The 20,644-nt window shown below is 37.9% G+C and overlaps 1 protein-coding gene across 4 annotated transcripts in view; it reads left to right on the forward strand.

The window, feature by feature from the left end:
* Positions 1–20,644, forward strand: part of ACOXL (acyl-CoA oxidase like) — a 367,866-nt gene that overhangs the window by 245,586 nt on the left and 101,636 nt on the right. For 3 of the 4 annotated variants that reach the window (XM_059942311.1, XM_059942314.1, XM_059942312.1), the window contains one exon: positions 12,688–12,799. In XM_059942311.1, coding sequence (XP_059798294.1) covers positions 12,688–12,799 — 112 coding nt within the window. Of the gene's footprint in view, positions 1–12,687; positions 12,800–20,042; positions 20,100–20,644 lie in introns of those variants that run through there. The other variant, XM_059942315.1, reaches the window with a different exon arrangement.

A 20,644-nucleotide genomic window follows, 5' to 3' on the forward strand; every position in this document is an offset into this window, starting at 1 on the left:
AATTGCTGTGTTGTGGGTATGCCAATGTCCAACTTTACTACATCATATCAAATTATTTTTCAGTGATTGTACAAATTTATATCCCCACCAGCAGCATGTGTCTTATGGAACTAACACTTGGTATTATCAGACTTAATTTTTGTCAGTATAACATAAGAAAAAGATCTCTCACTATGCTTTAAAATTGCATTTTCATATTACTGTTACAATTGAGTATGCTTTCACATGTCTATTTGCCATTTGTATTTCTTCTTATGTGAAATGCCTGTCATGCCTTTTGCCAATTTTTCTTTTTTTTCTTTTTTTTTTTTTGGTCTTAGTCTTATTGACTTTTAGATGTTACAGTTCTCTTCTCCACATTTGTGGCTTGTCTTATATTTTCTTTATGGTGTTTTTTGATTAACAGAAATTCTTAAATTACAATTGAGTTTATCAATCTTTTCCATATCTTGTCTACTTGGACATCATGAAATATACACTTTTTAAAGTTTGAGAGTTTCACCTTTCACATTTTGAATCCATTAGAAATTTTTGTCTGTGGTGTGAGGGAGGGATTTAATTTCTTTTTTTTTTTTCTCCTGTAGGGATTGTCAGTTGTTCCAGCCCCATATACTGAATTGACAGTCTTTCCCAAGTGATCTGGAACGTCCCCTCTGGCATTTATTAAACTTTTATATATGCAGGAGTCCATTTGGGGGCTATTTGGTTCCTAGTCTGTTTGTATATTCTTAATTCAACAATACACCATCTCAATTCCACTAGATTTATAATAGTATAATAGTATTATATGGTACTTATTATATATAATATTATTATATTATTACCTTTAAAATATAATTCAGAATTGTTGGCTATTCTGGGTCTTTTGCCTGTCCACATAAGTTTTAGAGTTAAGTTTGTCAAGTTCCTCCAAAAAAAAAAAGAACTTGCATACGCCAAAAGGACAAATATTGTTTAGTTGCCCTTATATAAGGTATCTAGAGTAGCCAAGTTCATAGAGACAGAAAGTAGAATAGTGGTTACCAGTGGCTAGGAGGAGGAAGAAATGGGAGTTAGTGTTCACTGGGTACAGAATTTCAGTTTGGGAAGGTGAAAAAATTTTGGAGATGCATATTGGTGATGGTTGCATGATCAAGTGAATGTACTTAATGCCTCTGAACTGTACTCTTAAAAATGGTTAAGGTAGTAGATTTTATGTTATGTTTATTTTACCACAATTTTTAAAAATCTACTGGAATTTTCTTTGAAAGTGTATTAAATCTCTATAGATTTGCAGAAAAATTGACATGCTTATAAAACTGAACTTCCTCTCAGAAATGTTAATCTCCCAAGTGTCTCCCAGAGTTTGATAATTTCTTTCAAACATAGTGTAACCTCAGACAGATTTATTACTAGGTACACTAGAATTTTGTTGTTGTTGTAAAAACAATATTTTTAAAATTCTGGGTTTTGTTGTTGCTGATTTATTATACGCGCAGTTGGATTTTGTACAATATATAAACCTGACCGTAAAAAAATTTCTTTTAAATGTGCTTATAGATTCTTTGGGGTAGACAGTCCTACCATCTGCAAATAATGAATTTTTATTTCTTCCTTTCAGTTATTCTTTTTTGTGAGAAGGTGTTTTATCCCTGGTTTTAAAAAGAATTAGTTTAATATTAGTTTAATATTTCACTATTAAGAATGACATTTGCTAAAGTTTTTTGATAGACACACTTTACTTCCTAAAGAAGCTCCTTTTACTGTTATTTTTAACATATTCTTCTTCTTATTAGATGAATTTTACTGCAAATGATTTTTATCTATTAAATTATGATATTTCTTCTTTAATCAGTTAATATGATAAATAACCCCTGCATGCTTAAGAAACACTCAATTTTGTTTACTTTATTGATTTATGCTCATAAATGTACTGCCTCCTTTGTTCTACTTTTGAGGAGCTTATTGTGCTTTTTTCTTTTGTGCATTTTTAAAATTATTATTTTTATTTGGAAGGAGACTTTGGTCTTCATAACCCAAATGTATTGAACTAATTTCCAAGGAAACTATTCATTAAAAAGTATAATCTTACAATCCTAATAAGAGACATGGGAAACACAATAAATATAGTATGGGACATTTCATGTCTGTTGGCATGAAGTGAAATTTTAAAAATCTGCGTTCTGTCCTACCCCCCCTCCCCCTTTTTTTTAAACTACTGCTCAGGTTCCTGTTTATTCAAACTGCAGTCGATCTTAAAGCTGGAAACATCAGATCCCATATCCTAGGACTGTTTCACTTAATTCTCCCTCGGTTTGGGTTTTTTTTTTTTTTTTTTCGGAAGTTTTTATTTTATACAGTTTCCCTTGGTTTTGTCTCAGTTGTCCTTGCACACTCTAAAAAGTCAGTGAGTCCTTTTAATATTTCTAGCCCTGAATGGGCATTTTGTAGTGCTGATACCTTTCCCCGAAATTTATTAGCTGGAAAATTTCCAACATATAAGGAGTTGAAAGAACAGTACAATTCGCATCAGAATCAGTTCCATCCATTCACGAATCGTGTTCCCCAGCTAGCTACAAATCATCTGGCCCTCCATTTCTCTTCCAGATAACGGAGCAGGGCTTGTTTCCATCATTTCGAAAGCAAAACAGACTCTCGCCGATATGCAAATCTATATTCCTAGCAAGTCTTCCAAGATAGACTTGAGATGTGCCAAAGGCAGTATTCCAATTGTAAATATTTGGAAAGTTCCAGTCCATTTATTTGGTCTCGGTTATTAACCTCCAAAACAGTGCACTTCTCTCTCCCACACATCCCGGTTTTACTGATGCAGGCTGGCTGTGTTTACCTCCTTAAGTCCCCAAACCTTACTTACTCTCATTTTTATGTATATTAAGAAAAGCCTTTGTCATCCAACACATTTCCACACACATAGTGTATGGGGCACTTCTCTAGGTGTTGACAATACAGCAGTAACTGGGTTCTCAGCCTTCATGGAGCTCACATGCAAGTAGAGCCGCTGGATGGCAGTCTTATTGACAACTCACAAGAGAAGTACCCATGAGCAGGTGGGGACACGAGGAAAGAAGGGGTGAGAACTTCCTGGTGCCCTGAAATCCCTCCAGGTAGGCAGCAGCCATATGTATGGACACCCAGAGGCTAGCCTTCCTCTGAACAGTGGGGGGAGTCAATCATGGTACTGGAAAGGTTCTATGAGACTAGGTGAGGAGGTCAGGGCTTGGCTCTGATTGGGGCTGTACTTGGTTCTGCATCAGCTCCATTGTGCCCTTTCTTGTCCCAATGAGTGCTGCCTCTCCGCCTCCCCCAAGGGGCTGCCACTGGAGCCCTCACAGATCTCATCAGCCTGTGGATCCCTAGGAGACTGTGGAGGCTGAGGAAAGGCAAGCTTCTGCGCTGTACTTGAGTGCTGTGCCATTTATATTATGAACATTTTCAGACACTCAGGAAAATTGAAATAATTGTAGGGAACATTCATATACTCACCATAGAGAGTCAACTATTAACCTGTGGCTGTGATTACTCTATCACGTATATATATCCATGTACCAACCCCTCAACCCATCCTTCAATTCATCTTTTCTTTTGCTGGTGCACTTCAAAGTAAACAGACATCAGCATACTTCTAAATAATAAATAATTTGGAATGAACATCATTAACTAGAGTTCAATATTTGGTTACAGGTTTTTCTGCTTACCTAGAATTTACCTACAATAAAAGACACAAATCTTTTTTTTTTAACATCTTTATTGGAGTATAATTGCTTTACAATGGTGTGTTAGTTTCTGCTGTATAACAAAGTGAATCAGCTATACGTATACATACATCCCCATATCCCCTCCCTTTTGCATCTCCCTCCCACCGTCCCTATCCCAACCCTCTAGGTGGTCACAAAGCACCGAGCTGATCTCCCTGTGCTATGCAGCTGCTTTCCACTAGCTATCTATTTTAGATTTGGTAGTGTATATATGTCCATGCCACTCTCTCACTTCATCCCAGCTTACCCTTCCCCTCCCTGTGTCCTCAAGTCCACTCTCCACGTCTGAGTCCATATTCCTGTCCTGCCCCTAGGTTCTTCAGAACCATTTTTTTTTTTAAAGATTCCATATATATGTGTTAGCATACGGTATTTGTTTTTCTCTTTCTGACCTACTTCACTCTGTATGACAGACTCTAGGTCCATCCACCTCACTACAAATAACTCAATTTCATTTCCTTTTATGGCTGAGTAATATTCCATTGTATATATGTGCCACATCTTCTTTATCCATTCATCTGTCGATGGACACTTAGGTTGGTTCCATGTCCTGGCTATTGTAAATAGAGCTGCAGTGATCATTGTGGTACATGACTCTTTTTGAATTATGGTTTTCTCAGGGTATATGCCCAGTAGTGGGATTGCTGGTTCGTATGGTAGTTCTATCTTTAGTTTTTTAAGGAACCTCCATACTGTTCTCCATAGTGGCTGTATCAATTTACATTCCCACCAACAGTGCAAGAGGGTTCCCTTTTCTCCACACCCTCTCCAGCATTTATTGTGTGTAGATTTTTTGATGATGGCCATTCTGACTTGTGTGAGGTGATACCTCATTGTAGTTTTGATTTGCATTTCTCTGATGATTAGTGATGTTGAGCATCCTTTCATGTGTCTGTTGGCAATCTGTAAATCTTCTTTGGAGAAATGTCTATTTAGGTCTTCTGCCCATTTTTGGATTGGGTTGTTTGTTTTTTAAATGTTGAGCTGCATGAACTGCTTGTAAATTTTGAAGATTGTCCGTTGCTTCATTTGCAAATATTTTTTTACCATTCTGCAGATTGTCTTTTTGTCTTGTTTATGGTTTCCTTTGCTGTGCAAGAGCTTTTAAGTTTCATTAGGTCCCATTTGTTTATTTTTGTTTTTATTTCCATTTCTCTAGGAGGTGGGTCAAAAAGGATCTTGCTGTGATTTATGTCATAGAGTGTTCTGCCTATGTTTTCCTCTAAGAGTTTGATACTGTCTGGCCTTACATTGAGGTCTTTAATCCATTTTGAGTTTATTTTTGTGTATAGTGTTACGGAGTGTTCTAATTTCACTCTTTTACATGTAGCTGTCCAGTTTTCCCAGCACCACTTATTGAAGAGGCTGTCTTTTCTCCACTGTATATTCTTGCCTCCTTAATCAAAAATAAGGTGACCATATGTGCGTGGGTTTATCTCTGGGCTTTCTATCCTGTTCCATTGATCTATATTTCTGTTTTTGTGCCAGTACCATACTGTCTTGAATACTGTAGCTTTGTAGTACAGTCTGAAGTACAGGAGCCTGATTGTTCCAGCTCCATTTTTCTTTCTCAAGATTGCTTTGGCTATTCGGGGTCTTTTGTGTTTCCATACAAATTGTGAGATTTTTTGTTCTAGTTCTGTGAAAAATGCCATTGGTAGTTTGATAGGAATTGCACTGAATCTGTAGATCGCTTTGGGTAGTATAGTCATTTTCACAATGTTGATTCTTCCAATCCAAGAACATGGTATATCTCTACATTTGTTGGTATCATCTTTAATTTCTTTCATCAGTTTCTTATAGTTTTCTGCATACAGGTCTTTTGTCTCCTTAGGTAGGTTAATTCCTAGGTATTTTATTCTTTTTGTTGCAGTGGTAAATGGGAGTGTTTCCTTAATTTCTCTTTCAGATTTTTCATCATTAGCATATAGGAATGCAAGAGATTTCTGTGCATTAATTTTGTATCCTGCTACATTGCCAAATTCATTGATTAGCTGTAGTGGTTTTCTGGTAACATCTTTGGATTCTCTATGTATAGTATCATGTCATCTGCAAACTGTGAGAGCTTTACTTCTTCTTTTCTGATTTGGATTCCTTTTATTTCTTTTTCTTCTCTGATTGCTGTGGCTAAAACTTCCAAAACTATGTTGAATAATAGTGGTGAGAGTGGGCAACCTTGTCTCATTCCTGATCTTAGTGGAAATGGTTTCAGTTTTTCACCATTGAGGACAATGTTGGCTATGGGTTTGTCATATATCGCCTTTCTTATGTTGAGGTAAGACCCTCTATGCCTACTTTCTGGAAGGTTTTTATCATAAATGGTATTGAATTTTGTCGAAAGCTTTTTCTGCATCTATTGAGATGATCATATGATTTTTCTCCTTCAGTTTGTGAATATGGTGTATCACATTGATTAGTTTGCATATATTGAAGAATCCTTGCATTCCTGGGATAAACCCCACTTGATCATGGTGTATGATCCTTTTAATGTGCTGTTGGATTCTGTTTGCTAGTATTTTGTTGAGGAGTTTTGCATCTATGTTCATTAGTGATATTGGCCTGTAGTTTTCTTTCTTTTTGACATCTTTGTCTGGTTTTGGTATCAGGGTGATGGTGGCCTTGTAGAATGAGTTTGAGAGTGTTCCTCCCTCTGCTATATTTTGGAAGAGTTTGAGAAGGATAGGTGTTAGCTCCTCTTTAAATGTTTGATAGAATTCGCCTGTAAAGCCATCTGGTCCTGTGCTTTTATTAGTTGGAAGATTTTTAATCACAGTCTCAATTTCAGTGCTTCTGATTGGTCTGTTTATATTTTCTCTTCTTCCTGGTTCAGCTTCAGAAGGTTGTGCTTTTCTAAGAATTTGTTCATTTCTTCCAGGTTGTCCATTTTATTGGCATATAGTTACTTGTAGTAATCTCTCATGATCCTTTGTATTTCTGCAGTGTCAGTTGTTACTTCTCCTTTGTCATTGCTAATTCTATTGATTTGAGTCTTCTCTCTTTTTTACTTGATGAGTCTGGCTAATGGTTTATCAATTTTGTTTATCTTCTCAAAGAACCAGCTTTTAGTTTAATTGATGTTTGCTATCGTTTCCTTCATTTCTTTTTCATTTATATCTGATCTGATCTTTATGATTTCTTTCCTTCTGCTAACTTTGGGATATTTTTGTTCTTCTTTCTCTAATTGCTTTAGGTGTAAGGTTAGGTTGTTTATTTGAGATGTTTTTTGTTTCTTAAGGTAGGATTGTATTGCTATAAGCTTCCCTCTTAGAACTGCTTTTGCTGCATTCCATAGGTTTTGGGTTGTCGTGTTTTCATTGTCATTTGTGTCTAGGTATTTTTTTATTTCCTCTGATTTCTTCAGTGATCACTTGGTTATTTAGTAGTGCATTGATTAGGCTCCAGGTGTTTGTATTTTTTACAGATTTCTTCATGTAATTGATATCTAGTCTTATAGCGTTGTGGTCGGAGAAGATACTTGATATGATTCAGTTTTCTTAAATTTACTGAAGTTTGATTTGTGACCCAAGATATGATCTATCCTGGAGAATGTTCCATGAGCAGTTGAGAAGAAAGTGTATTCTGTTGTTTTTGGATGGAATGTCCTGTAACTGTCAATTAAATCCATCTTGTTTAATGTATCATTTAAAGCTTGTGTTTCCTTATTTATTTTCCTTTTGGATGATCTGTCCATTGGTGAAAGTGGGGTGTTAAAGTCCCCTACTCTTATTGTGTTACTGTCAATTTCCCCGTTTATGGCTGTTAGCATTTACCTTATGTACTGAGGTGCTCCTATGTTGGGTGCATAAATATTTACAATTGTTATATCTTCTTGGATTGATCCCTTGATCATTATGTAGTGTCCGTCTTTGTCTCTTGTAATAGTCTTTATTTTAAAGTCCATTTTGTCTGATATGAGAATTGCTACTCTAGCTTTCTTTTGATTTCCATTTGCTTGGAATATATTTCCATCCCCTCACTTTCAGTCTGTATGTGTCCCTAGGTCTGAAGTGGGTCTCTTGTAGGCAGCATATATACGGGTCTTGGTTTTTCATCCACTCAGCCATTCTGTGTCTTTTGGTTGGAGCATTTAATCCATTTAAATTTAAGGTAGTAATCGATATGTATGTTCCTATTACCATTTTCTTAATTGTTCTGGGTTTGTTATTGTAGGTCTTTTTTTTTTTTTTTTTTTTTATTTATTTATTATGTTTATTTTTGGCTGTGTTGGGTCTTCGTTTCTGTATGAGGGCTTTCTCCAGTTGCGGCGAGTGGGGACCACTCTTCATCGCGGTGCGCGGGCCTGTCACTATCGCGGCCTCTCTTGTTGCGGAGCAGAGGCTCCAGACTCTCAGGCTCAGTAGTTGTGGCTCACGGGCCCAGTTGCTCCACGGCATGTGGGATCTTCCCAGACCAGGGCTCGAACCCGTGTCCCCTGCATTGGCAGGCAGATTCTCAACCACTGCGCCACCAGGGAAGCCCATTATTGTAGGTCTTTTCCTTCTCTTATGTTTCCTGCCTAGAGAAGTTCCTTTATCATTTGTTGTAAAGCTGGTTTGGTGGTGCTGAAATCTCTTGGCTTTTGCTTGTCTGTAAAGGTTTTAATTTCTCCGTTGACTCTGAATTAGATCCTTGCTGGGTAGAGTAATCTTGGTTGTAGGTTTTTCCCTTTCATCACTTTAAATATGTCCTGCCACTCCCTTCTGGCTTGCAGAGTTTCTGCTGAAAGATCAGCTGTTAACCTTATGGGGATTCCGTTGTATGTTATTTGTTGTTTTTCCCTTGCTGCTGTTAATATTTTTTCTTTGTATTTAATTTTTAATAGTTTGATTAATATGTGTCTTGGCGTGTTTCTCCTTGGATTTATCCTGTAGGGGACTCTCTGCACTTCCTGGACTTGATTGAGTATTTCTTTTCCCATGTTAGGGAAGTTTTCAACAATAATCTCTTCAAATATTTTCTCAGACCCTTTATTTTACTCTTCTTCTGGGACCCCTATAATTCGAATGTTGGTGTGTTTAATGTTGTCCCAGAGGTCTCTGAGACTGTCCTCAATTATTTTCCTTCTTTTTTCTTTATTCTGCTCTGTGGTAGTTATTTCCACTATTTTATCTTCCAGGTCACTTATCTGTTCTTCTGCCTCAGTTATTCTGCTATTGATTCCTTCTAGAGAATTTTTAATTACGTGTATTGTGTTGTTCATCATTGTTTGTTTGCTCTTTAGTTCTTCCAGGTCCTGGTTAAACGTTTCTTGTATTTTCTCCATTCTATTTACAAGATTTTGGATCATCTTCACTGTCATTACTCTGAATTCTTTTTCAGGTAGACTGCCTATTTCCTCTTCATTTGTTTGGTCTGTGGGTTTTTACCTTGCTCCTTCATCTGCTGTGTGTTTCTCTGTCTTCTCATTTTGCTTAACTTACTGTGTTTGGAGTCTCCTTTTCACAGGCTGCAGGTTCGTAGTTCCCGTCGTGTTTGCTGTCTGCCCCCAGTGGCTAAGGTTGGTTCAGTGGGTTTTATAGGCTTCCTGGTGGAGGGGATTTTTTCCTGTGTTCTGGTGGATGAGGCTGGATCTTGTCTTTCTGGTGGGCAGGACTGCGTCTGATGGTGTGTTTTGGGGTGCCTGTGACCTGATTATGATTTTAGGCAGCCTCCCTGCTAATGGGTGGGGTTGTGTCCCTGTCTTGCTAGTTGTTTGGCATAGGGTGTCCAGCACTGTAGCTAGCTGCTCTTTGAGTGCAGCTGGGTCTCAGCATTGAGATGGAGATATCTGGGAGAGCTTTCGCCTTTTGATATTATGTGGAGCCAAGAGGTCTCTTGTGGACCAGTGTCCTGAGGTTGGCTCTCCCACCTCTGAGGCACAAGCCTGACACCCGGCCAGGGCACCAAGACCCTGTTAACCACACGGCTCAGAAGAAAAGGGAAAAAAAAGAAAGGAAGGAAGGAAGGAAGGGAGGGAGGGAGGGAGGGAGGGAGGAAAAGAAAGAAAGAAAGAGAGCACCCAAACCAAAAAACAAATCCACCAATGATAACAAGCGCTAAAAAGTATACTAAAAAAAAAAAAACCAAAAAAAACCCCTGACAGACAGATCCCTAGGACAAATGGTAAAAGCAAAGCTATACAGACAAAAGAAGCATACACATACACACTCACAAAAAGAAAAAAAAGGAAATATATATATATATATTTTGGGAAGTCTGAGGTCTTCTGCCAGCATTCAGTAGGTGTTCTGTAGGAGTTGTTCCACATGTAGATGTATTTCTGATGTTTTTGGGGGAAAGGTGATCTCCACATCTTACTCCTCCGCCACCTTGAAGGTCTCCCCTTGTCTAATATCTTTACTGGTTTTTGTATCAGGGTGATGCTGGCCTCATATCATGAGTTCAGAAGTGTTCCTTTCTCTTTGATATTTTGGGGTAGTTTGAGAAAGATAGGTGTTACTTGTTCTTTAAATTTTTGGTAGAATTCACGTGTGCAGCCATCTGGTCCTGGACTTTTGTTTGTTGGGAGTTTGTTTAGTTTGGTTTTTTTACTGATTCAGTTTTATTACTGGTAATTAGTCTGTTCATATTTTCTATTTCTTCTTCATTCGGTCTTGAAAGAGTATACGTTTCTAGGACTTTTTCCATTTCTTCTAGGTTGTCCATTTTATTGGCGTACAATTGTATTGTTTTCCATTCTCGTGACAGATAGACACTTCGGATATTAACAGGTTTTCACTCCTCTGAGCAGAACTTCTGTGAACATTTGTATACAAGTGTTTTCATGAATGTGTTTTTATTTCTCTAAGGCAAATAGTAGGAATGGAATTGCTGAGTCGTAGGTTATGTGTATTTAGTTTTATGAGAAACGGAGAACTTTTTCCAGTGTGGTTTTACAGTTTTACAGTCCATCAACAAGTGTGAGAGTTCTGATTACTCCTTATCCTTGTCAACATTTGAAGTTGTCAGTGTATTTAGTTTTAGTCATTCTGGTGGATTTATTATGCTACCTCATTGTGGTTTCCATTTGCATCTTCCTGATGACTCATGATGTACATTTGAATTTAATTTAAATTTTATTTAAATTTAGAGTCATTTTGACCTTCTTGTGAAATACAAGGAGGTTGCCCTTAGTGATTTTCCTATTTTTAAGATACTCTGCCTAATCTTCTATGCTGGGTGAGCTCCTAGAGCCGTGTGGCACAGTCATGCTTGGTAGGTGACTACGATAGGGTGGGTGGATGAGATCCACTTCCTGTGGTGCTTGCTGTTCACAACCTCAGGTGGACAGCGTTCTACAATAAATATCCCAGGAAAGGTAGTTTCTAATAACAACATTCACAGTCGCCATGTTTCATAGTAACAGTCCCTGGAACGACTAAAACATGCTTTTCAGTAGAATATGAAAGTTCTTTACAGCTTTTGTGAAATAGATTGAAACAGAAACCCAATCTTCTAAAGACTAGATTTAGAATAAGTATTGATATAATTTAAATTTCCATGTAACTGACGTGTAAATAACCTCCCATCTTACTTGTCTAAATGGAGGATGATTATTAATTCAGTGGTATATCAGTTCTCAAAAGCACTGTATCAGTTGCTTCTTAATATTTCTCTTGTGGCTTCTGATTAAGCAACAACAAGCTACTTGTAGGTTTTAAGTTTTAATTAAAGAGAATCTAAGTTATTTGGGTCTTATAATAACTTACTTCCCAAAGATCTGGGGGAAGGGGAGGGAAAAGGGGTAGCTGAGCTATGGGAAACCTTAATTGTGAATTAACTCCTTAGTTAATTCTAAGTACTAAAGACAGAAGTTTCATGGAGGGCTGGGGGGACAAAATCACCCCAAAAGGCAGAGTTGCATGATGAAAAACCCCAAGTGTTTTTGAGGGAGACTTGGGTGTTTTGAGTCTGTTTGTGCCTAAATCTCTTAACTCCCATGTGCCTCAGTTTCCTCATTTGCCGGATGGGGAAGATGGAAATTACTTCCTGCTGAAGAAAATCACCATCTCTGTGACACACTCTACCCTGCGCTTGTCCACACCCCTCTCACTGCCCTCTGGGGCTCCTCTTCCCTTCAATACGGGCATCCCCTGAGACAGCACTGAGCTTGAACGTGTTCTGCCTCTGTGACCTTGAGCAGGTTACTGAATCGTGCTGAGCCTCAGATTCTCCAACTGTACATTGGTTAATTGTAGTATCCACATCACAGAATTATTGAGATTATTGAATAATTCACAGCAATAGTTAGCAATAAATACATAATGTATTTGAGAAATATTATTCATTGCCAAGTACTTTGTGACAGATATATTTGCCTACTACTATTCATTTATAATCACTATTTTAACAAATGTCCAACAATGTTGAGTAAATTATTACAAACCTACTTCATGAAAATTATATAGCTGTTAATGAAGAAAGACTATGTAAAATATTAAACACTATTATAATACAATAGTAAGTGGTATAAATTATTAGGTATAAAATAAACTACAAGGATATATTGTACAACACAGGGAATATAGCCAATATTTTATAATAACTAAATGGAGTATAACCTTTAAAAATTGTGAATCGTTATATTGTACACCTGTAACATATAATATTGTACATGAACTACACTTCAATAAAATTTTTTTAAAAAGCTAAATAAAATATTCTTTAAAAGATTAAAAAAATAGTAAGTGGAAAAAGCAGTAAACCAAATTATCCTTATATCACAAGGCTGACCACATAGAATAACTAGATCCAAGCATTCATCTGAAAAATAGTGAGAAGAGGCACAAAATACAGCAAGTGAGAGATGCAAGGGGATAATTACGTGTACTTACACTACTTATCTATTGGGAGGAAATTCTTGTTGAAAAAACAAACCCTGTCTATTTCTTTCAAATTGAAATTTTTTGCTGAGGACAAAGTAATAATGATGGTCACTGTGTTTTTCCTTCAGTTTCCTGGCGTTTAACATGGACACAGTCGGTAATCTCGCCTTTCTGTTGAAAGCAGTCAATTTTCGTGAAAGAGTTCTTCAGCGGGGTTTGGTGGCCCGGATTTATTATAAGGTAAAGATACATTGTGTTATATTTTTCCTTTTGGTGTTTAAGGCATATTCTTGCTGGTAAACTATCTGCTAAATGTAATACAGGATTAGTCAGCATAATTACAAGCTTCTGGAAATGGCTAGAATTCCTACAAGCCATTTGCATGACAGCCTTGCTCGCTTTAGAGGCTCTGATGCTAGTGATTATCTCTTGTGTGGCATCTTTTAGAATTGTACCTGCAAGTGTCGTTTGGCTGCCGTGGGAGTTGATGAGTGGGGTAATTTTTAACCCTTATTGGAATTGAAGAGTCATTGTCTGTATGTAATAACGAATACATTGTTTTCTGGGGGGGAAGTGCATCAGGCACATGTGAAAATTAACCATTGAATTAGCCTGAGATGCACTCTATTTCCTATTAAAATGCCCATGACGTTCTGCAAAAACATAAAACCTCCTATCAGCATTGATAAGAAATCTAGAGGGAATTTGCACCAAGTACTATACCAATGGGGTTGGTTTGGGGAAACACCCCCACCTCAGCAATATCTGTTTCATCTCCTAATCCCAACATGGAATAGACAACAAGACCCCAAGAGAAGGCTTTACTTATCCCACTTTCTACCCAGGCTCAGGAGCTCAGGGCTACCATAACCTGAAATCAGACCATGGCTCCCCCTCTGCAAAGGAATTATGTTCCAAGAGGACCAGAATTGGGTCCCATGAAACTCTCCCCCTTCAGTTCATCTCTTTTTATATTGATTCCAAGATCACATCTCCCAGTACAACACAGAGCAGGAGGAGGATGAATGGCACATGGGGATGGGTATTCTCTTCGGAAATGCTCTGAGGCAGAAGAGCCTTGGGAGCAGAAATGGTCAAGATCCACCTTGTGAAACAGAGAGACTGATGAGTACCTGCTGGAAGTTGGGCCAGGTTTGTGCAAACCACTCCATCCTCTAGTTGTAGGTCTGAGGAGAGGCCCTGCCAGATGCCAAGGACACATCCAGGTGGGTTTAAGTCTCTCCACATTCCCTGCCCTTATCAAACATGGAGCCAGCCAAAGTGAGAGAAGGATGCAATCAAAGGCAAAGATGCACTTGTAAGCAGAACTAACAATGGAGAAAATGTAATCTATGAACTAGCTTTCCAAGACTGTAGAAGTAAAGGATAAAGATGAAATGGCATGGGGACTTCCCTGGTGACGCAGTGGTTAAGAATCCGCCTGCCAATGCAGGGGACACGGGTCTGAGTCCTGGTCTGGGAAGATCCCACATGCCGTGGAGCAACTAAGCCCGTGTGCCACATCTGCTGAGCCTGCGCTCTAGAGACTGTGAGCCACAACCACTGAGCCCGCGTGCCTAGAGCCCGTGCTCTGCTACAAGAGAAGCCACCACAATGAGAAGCCCGTGTACCACAGTGAAGATTAGCCCCCCGCCTGCTGCAACTAGGGAAAGCCTGCGTGCAGCAATGAAGACCCAATGCAGCTAAAAATAAATAAATTAATTTTAAAAAAATGATGAAATGGCATGAGATGATAATCAACACAGAGTGGAAATGGTAGAAATACAACCCATGGATAAGAAATATTCCTGAAATATTCCTGAAAATGCTGGAACAAAAGGAGCAGAAATATAATAACCAACACAAAAGAAATATATTTTTCTTAGTGTAAAATAAATCAAGATTTTAATAGGAAAAAAACCATACCTGGATATAGCTTGCAAATCCAGAGTAAAGAGAATTTCATTAAAGCAACCAGACAGAAAATAATAGTTTACCAACAAATGGAAAAAAACAAGCTTAACTTAAATCTTTATTCACCAGCTCCAAATGGAGTAAGACCTACTCCTCTAAAGAGGAAACTCATGATCTAAACATACCATTCCAAACCAAATTTAATTCATGAGTACAAGCAGTGGAAAGATATCTTTAGAAATCTAAGAATCAGAAGCAATTTCACTCCCATGGCCTTCCTTAAAAATTATTCAAAGACCTACTCAATAGGACATGAAAAAGAATCCAAAGTAATAACTTGAAAATAAGGAAGTCAAGATATAAAAGGATTGGTGGTCCATGTGAATCAGCCTACCAATAATTATGTGTTTTAAAAAATTAGTTCCAGAGTTAAATACATAAGCTAAAAAATGTTTTTGGAAAAAAAACATGAATTAAAAAAAAACCTTTGTGTCATTGGGTCTATAATAGATTGGTTCCTAAGATATTTTAAGGTGAGATAAAAAAAACTAAAGTAAAGTAAAAACATGCTCAATTTCTTACTTTAATTGCAGGGTAGGCGAAAGGCATTGTTTTGTTTGATCATTAGAGAAAAACATAGGTTAAAATATATGTTTCATTACATTAAAAGTCAACATGATTTCCTTCCCATTTAGGTTACCACAGAGCACTGAGTAGAGTTCTCTGTGCTATACAGTATGCTCTCAGTAGTTATCTATTTTATACATAGTATCAATAGTGTATATATGACAATCCCAATCTCCCAATTCATCCCACCCCCCCTTCCCCAATGGTATCCATACGTTTGTTCTCTACATCTGTGTCTCTATTTCTGCTTTGTAAGTAAGATCATCTACATAAACTTTTTCAGATTCCACATATATGTTAATATACGATGTTTGTTTTTCTCTTTCTGACTTACTTCACTCTGTATGACAGTGTCTATGTTCATCCACATCTCTACAAATGACCCAATTTCGTTCCTTTTTATGGCTGAGTAATATTCCATTGTTTATATACACCACATCTTCTTTATCCATTCCTCTCTTGATGGACATTTATGTTGTTTCCATGTCCTGGCTATTGTAAATAGTGCTGCAATGAATATTGGGGTGCATAAGTCTTTTTTGAAAATTTATTTATCTTATTTATTTATTTTTGGCTGCATTGGATCTTTGTTGCTGTGCACAGGCTTTCTCTAGTTGTGGCGAGCAGGGGCTATTCTTTTCTGCGGAGCATGAGCTTCTCATTATGGTGGCTTCTCTTGTTGCGGAGCACAGGCTCTAGGTGCATGGGCTTCAGTAGTTGTGGCGTGCAGGCTCAGTAGTTGTGGCACATGGGCTTAGTTGCTCCACAGCATGTGGGATCTTCCCGGACCAGGACTCGAACCCGTGTCCCTTGCATTGGCAGGTGGATTCTTAACCACTGCACCACCAGGGGAGATTTTCTCAGGATATATGCCCAGTAGTGGGATTGCTGAGTCACATGGTAGTTCTATTTTTAGTTTTTTAAGGAATGTCCATACTGTTCTCCATAGTGGCTGCACCAATTTACATTCCCACCAACAGTGTAGGAGGATTCCCTTTTCTCCACACCCTTTCCAGCATTTATTATTTGTAGATTTTGTGATGATGGCCATTCTGACCGGTGTGAAGTGATACCTCATTGTAGTTTTGATTTGCATTTCTCTGATAATTAGTGATGTTGAACATTTTTTCATGTGTTTGTTGGCCATCTCTATGTCTTCTTTGGAGAAACATCTATTTAGGTCTTCTGCCCATTTTTTGATGGGGTTGTTTGTTATTTTGATATTGAGCTGCATGAGCTGTTTGTATATTTTGGAGATTAAGCCTTTTTCCATTGCTTCATTTGCAAATATTTTCTCCCATTCTGAGGGTTGTCTTTTCGTCTTGTTTATGGTTTCCTTCGCTGTGCAAAAGCTTTTAAGTTTCATTAGGTCCCATTTGTTTATTTTTGTTTTTATTCTCATTACTCTAGGAGGTGGGTCAATAAAGATCTTGCTGCAATTTATGTCAAAGAGTGTTCTGCCTATGTTTTCCTCTAAATTTTAGTGTCTGGCCTTACATTTAGGTCTTTAATCCATTTTGAGTTTATTTTTATGTATGGTATTAGGGAGTGTTCTAATTTCATTCTTTTACATGTAACTCTCCCAGCACCACTTATTGAAGAGGCTGTCTTTGCTCCATTGTGTATTCTGGCCTCCTTTGTCATAGATTTGGTGACCATAAGTGTGTGGGTTTATCTCTGGGCTTGCTGTACAGTAGAAACTAACACAACATTGTAAAGCAGCTATACTCCAATAAAAATTTTAAAAAAGTGAACAGGCAGTCTACTGAGAGAAGATATTTGCAGATGATATATCTGATAAGGGGTTTATATCCAAAATATACAAAGAATGCATACAACCCAACATCAAAAACAAACAAACAAACATACAAACAACCCAATTAAAAAATGGGCAGAGGACCTGAATAGACGTTTTCCAAAGAAGACATACAGATGGCCAACAGACACATGAAAAGGTGCTCAACATCACTAATCATCAGGGATATGCAAATCAAGACCACAAGGAGATATACCTCACACCTGTCAGAATGGCTATTATCAAAGACCACAAATAACAAGTGTTGGAGAGGATGTGGAGAAAAGGGAACCCTTGAGCACTGTTGGTGGGAGTGTAAACTGGTAAAACCACTATGGACAGCAGTATGGAGGTTCCTCAAAAAATTAAAAAGAGAATTACCATACAATCCATCAATTCCACTTCCACTAATTTGAGAAAATGTATGCTCCCCTATGTTCACTGTAGCATTACTTTAATAGGCAAGATATGGAAACAATCGAAGTGTCCATCAATAGATGAGAGGATAAAAAAGATGTGATGTATATACACACACAATGGAATATTATTCAGTCATAAAAAGAAGGAAATCCTTCTATTTGCAACAGCATGGATGAACCTAGAGGGTATTATGCTAAATAAAATAAGTCAGAGAAAGACAGATACTATATGACTTCACTTATGTGTGGAGTCTAGAAAACAAAACAAATAAATAAACATAACAAAATAGAAACAGACCCATAGATACAGAGAACAAACAGGTGCCTACCACAGGGGAGAGTGCTAAGGGGATGAAAAGAAAAAGAAAATCAACTATGTGAGGTAATTAGCTTGGTGGTGGTGATCACTTCACCATGTATATTTATATGAAATCATCATGTTGTATACCTTAAATGTATACAGTTTTGTTAATTATACCTTAATAAAGCTGAAAAAAGATTAAAAATTACAATTTACATAATTAAAATGCATCCACTTAAATGAGTTTTGACAAATTTATTTAACCATGAAATGACCACCACAATCTAGATAAAAAACATTTCTATCACCCAAAAACATTCCCTCTTTCCAATCAATGCCCACCAGTACTCCCAGCCCCAGGTATCAGTGGTTCTGCTTTTTGTCACTATAGATTGGATTTTAATCTTGCCTATTACTGAATATCATCAGAATGAAATCATATAGAATGTACTCTTCTGTGTCTGGCATCTTTTTCTCAGATTAATGTTTTTGCAATTGATCCTTGTTGCTTTATGTAGCAGTGGTTCATTCTTTTCACTTTCAAGTAGTATTCCATTGCATGGATATATTGGAATCTGTTTATCCATTTATTCGTTGATGGGCATTTTTGTTATTTCCAGTTTTGGGCTATTAAAAATAAAGCTGCTGTGAGTATTCCAAAAAAAAAAAGTCAACATGAGCACAAAACACAGGATGCTTGTTATGCAAATCAATACAGAAGATGCAGCAAAGGTAAATACATGACCAAAAGTTTGTGCACTCAGAGACAGAGTAAAGAAGACACATCAGAAAGCAAGTTCTTGGAGGCTTCTAAGACCCTCTGGTGCTTTTCCTTTAGATGTTCCTACACCGAGGCTGAAGGGCTGTTTAGAGAGTTCCCACTGCCAATTGCTCCCTGGTTTGAGACTTTCTCCAGGGATTGCTTCTCCAAATCTCTTCCTGTTCATTGTGACTTCCCCTTTGTCCCTTGTCTAATTTGTGTAAGTACAAATCCCCTCTCCCTGGTTCCCTGGCCCCCAAAGATTGATGATTTGACTTGAAGTGCACTGGTCTAGTAATCCCTTGAAATCAACTTTTCCATTATGATCCCTAAATTCAATCCACAGTAAGCCATGGAGGGGCATCTTCTGTTACATTTCCATCCTTGGTGACCATAACTCCCTCCAGCTTCCACATCTAGAAGGTAGAGGATTAGATTTAAACTGGCCTATAATATGAAATGAAAGAGTTTTCCATTCTCCTAATAAAAGCATAGACTCTCAGATTACAAATAAATCTAATCATGAACATTTTGTACAGAAACAAATCTAATTATATACAGTGATGTATAGTTATGTACATCAAAAACAAAAATGATTTTTAAAAAGAAGAATAAGTATAGATTGGGCAACAGCAAGTTATTTTCAGATACCTTTCAGAAGATTGGGGTATTAGTCTGCAAAGACTGAAGCCTCCTGGCAGCACCCACATGAGTGATCTTGGTAGTGTATCCTTCAGCCCCAGTCAGACCTTCAGACCCTGCAAGGACTGGGGCCATAGACAGCTTGCTGCAACCTTGACAGACCCTAGACCTGAACCATCCTGCTTCTGGATTCCCGACTTTCAGGAACTGTCTGAATAATGAGTGTTTGCTTTAATCTGCTAAACGTGGTGGGGGGGGGGGATTTGTTACACGGCAATAGATACCGAATACAGATTTGGGCACCTCAAAGTTGGGTTCTGATCTAACAAAACCCTAAAATGTGGCTTTGAACCACCAAAATTCCTCAAGCCAGAAGCCGGTTGAGGAAATGACCCAATCACAAACATGTGTACCTTTCATGATAGCAGGATGCCTCAGAGGGAAGAACCAAGAGCCCAGAGGTGGACCAAGAGCCATGGAGAAAAAAAAACTCTTGGGCATGGGTAGGACTGAATCCTAATCAAGGAACTTCTGACAGTGGCTCAGCCGGATTTCAGAATTTCTGGGGATTTCTGACCCCTGTATTCCTCCCATTTTCTTCTTTCCTGAGCAAGAGTATAATCCATTCCTATCCCACTAGTGTATGTTGGCCATGTAGGGGACAAATAACTTGTTTCTTTAGTTAAAAACCTTCAAATTAAGAGGAACTGTTCTGGAGGAATGACATCTGAGGAAACTTATCTGCATCTAAACTGGATGCAGATGATGAGCTGCTGGAATTTGGACCAATGCTGGTAATGGGATGGGAGAGAGTTTTTTGGGCCTTGGGGAAGGGTGAGGATGGGCTGTGATAGATAGGGTCCAAGGTGGCCTTCAATAATCCCAGCCTCCTGGCAGTCACATCTTTATACAGCCCCCTCTACGTTGTACTAGGGTTCGTCTGTAGAACCAGTGGAATACAGCATAAGTGATGGTATGTCTCTTCTAAGATTGCATTATAAAAGTTACTGTGGATTCTACCTTAGTTTCTCCCTCCCTTTCTTGGATCCCTGACTCTGGGGGAAGTCATGTCATGAGCAGCCCATGTGGCAAAGAACCAAAACTTCTTCCAAATCTACATGAATGAACACTGAAGTGTTTCCTCTAGCCCTACTCACATCTCCAGAGATGGCAAGGCCTGGAGCAGTCAACAACTTGACTTCAACCTCATGGCAGAGCCTGAGCCAGAAGCACCAATCAAGACACGCCCAGATCAAAAAACCCTCAGAAACCATGTCAGATAATAACAGTTTTTTTGTTTTAAGATGCTAAATTTGGAGACAATTTGTTGCACTGCAATGGGTAACTAATATAGCATCAGAAAGCAAAAATCATGTAATAGTTTTGGCATTGATACATTTGTTGAAACAAAATTACAGAAGGAGATTATAGTCTTTTAAAATCACTATTTCTGTCTAATAATATAAGGAATGACATAGACATTCTTTCTATGTCAATAAGAATATGATCCCCCAATATTCTATACTCCTAGTTTTTTGGTGATTATGCACAGTGCCATAATGAACATTCTTAACAATGCAGTTTTTCGACTTTACGTCCAAAGTGTTCTCTACAAATATTGAACCAA

Source organism: Balaenoptera ricei, chromosome 13 (genome assembly GCF_028023285.1).
Source record: "Balaenoptera ricei isolate mBalRic1 chromosome 13, mBalRic1.hap2, whole genome shotgun sequence".
NCBI lineage: Eukaryota > Metazoa > Chordata > Mammalia > Artiodactyla > Balaenopteridae > Balaenoptera > Balaenoptera ricei.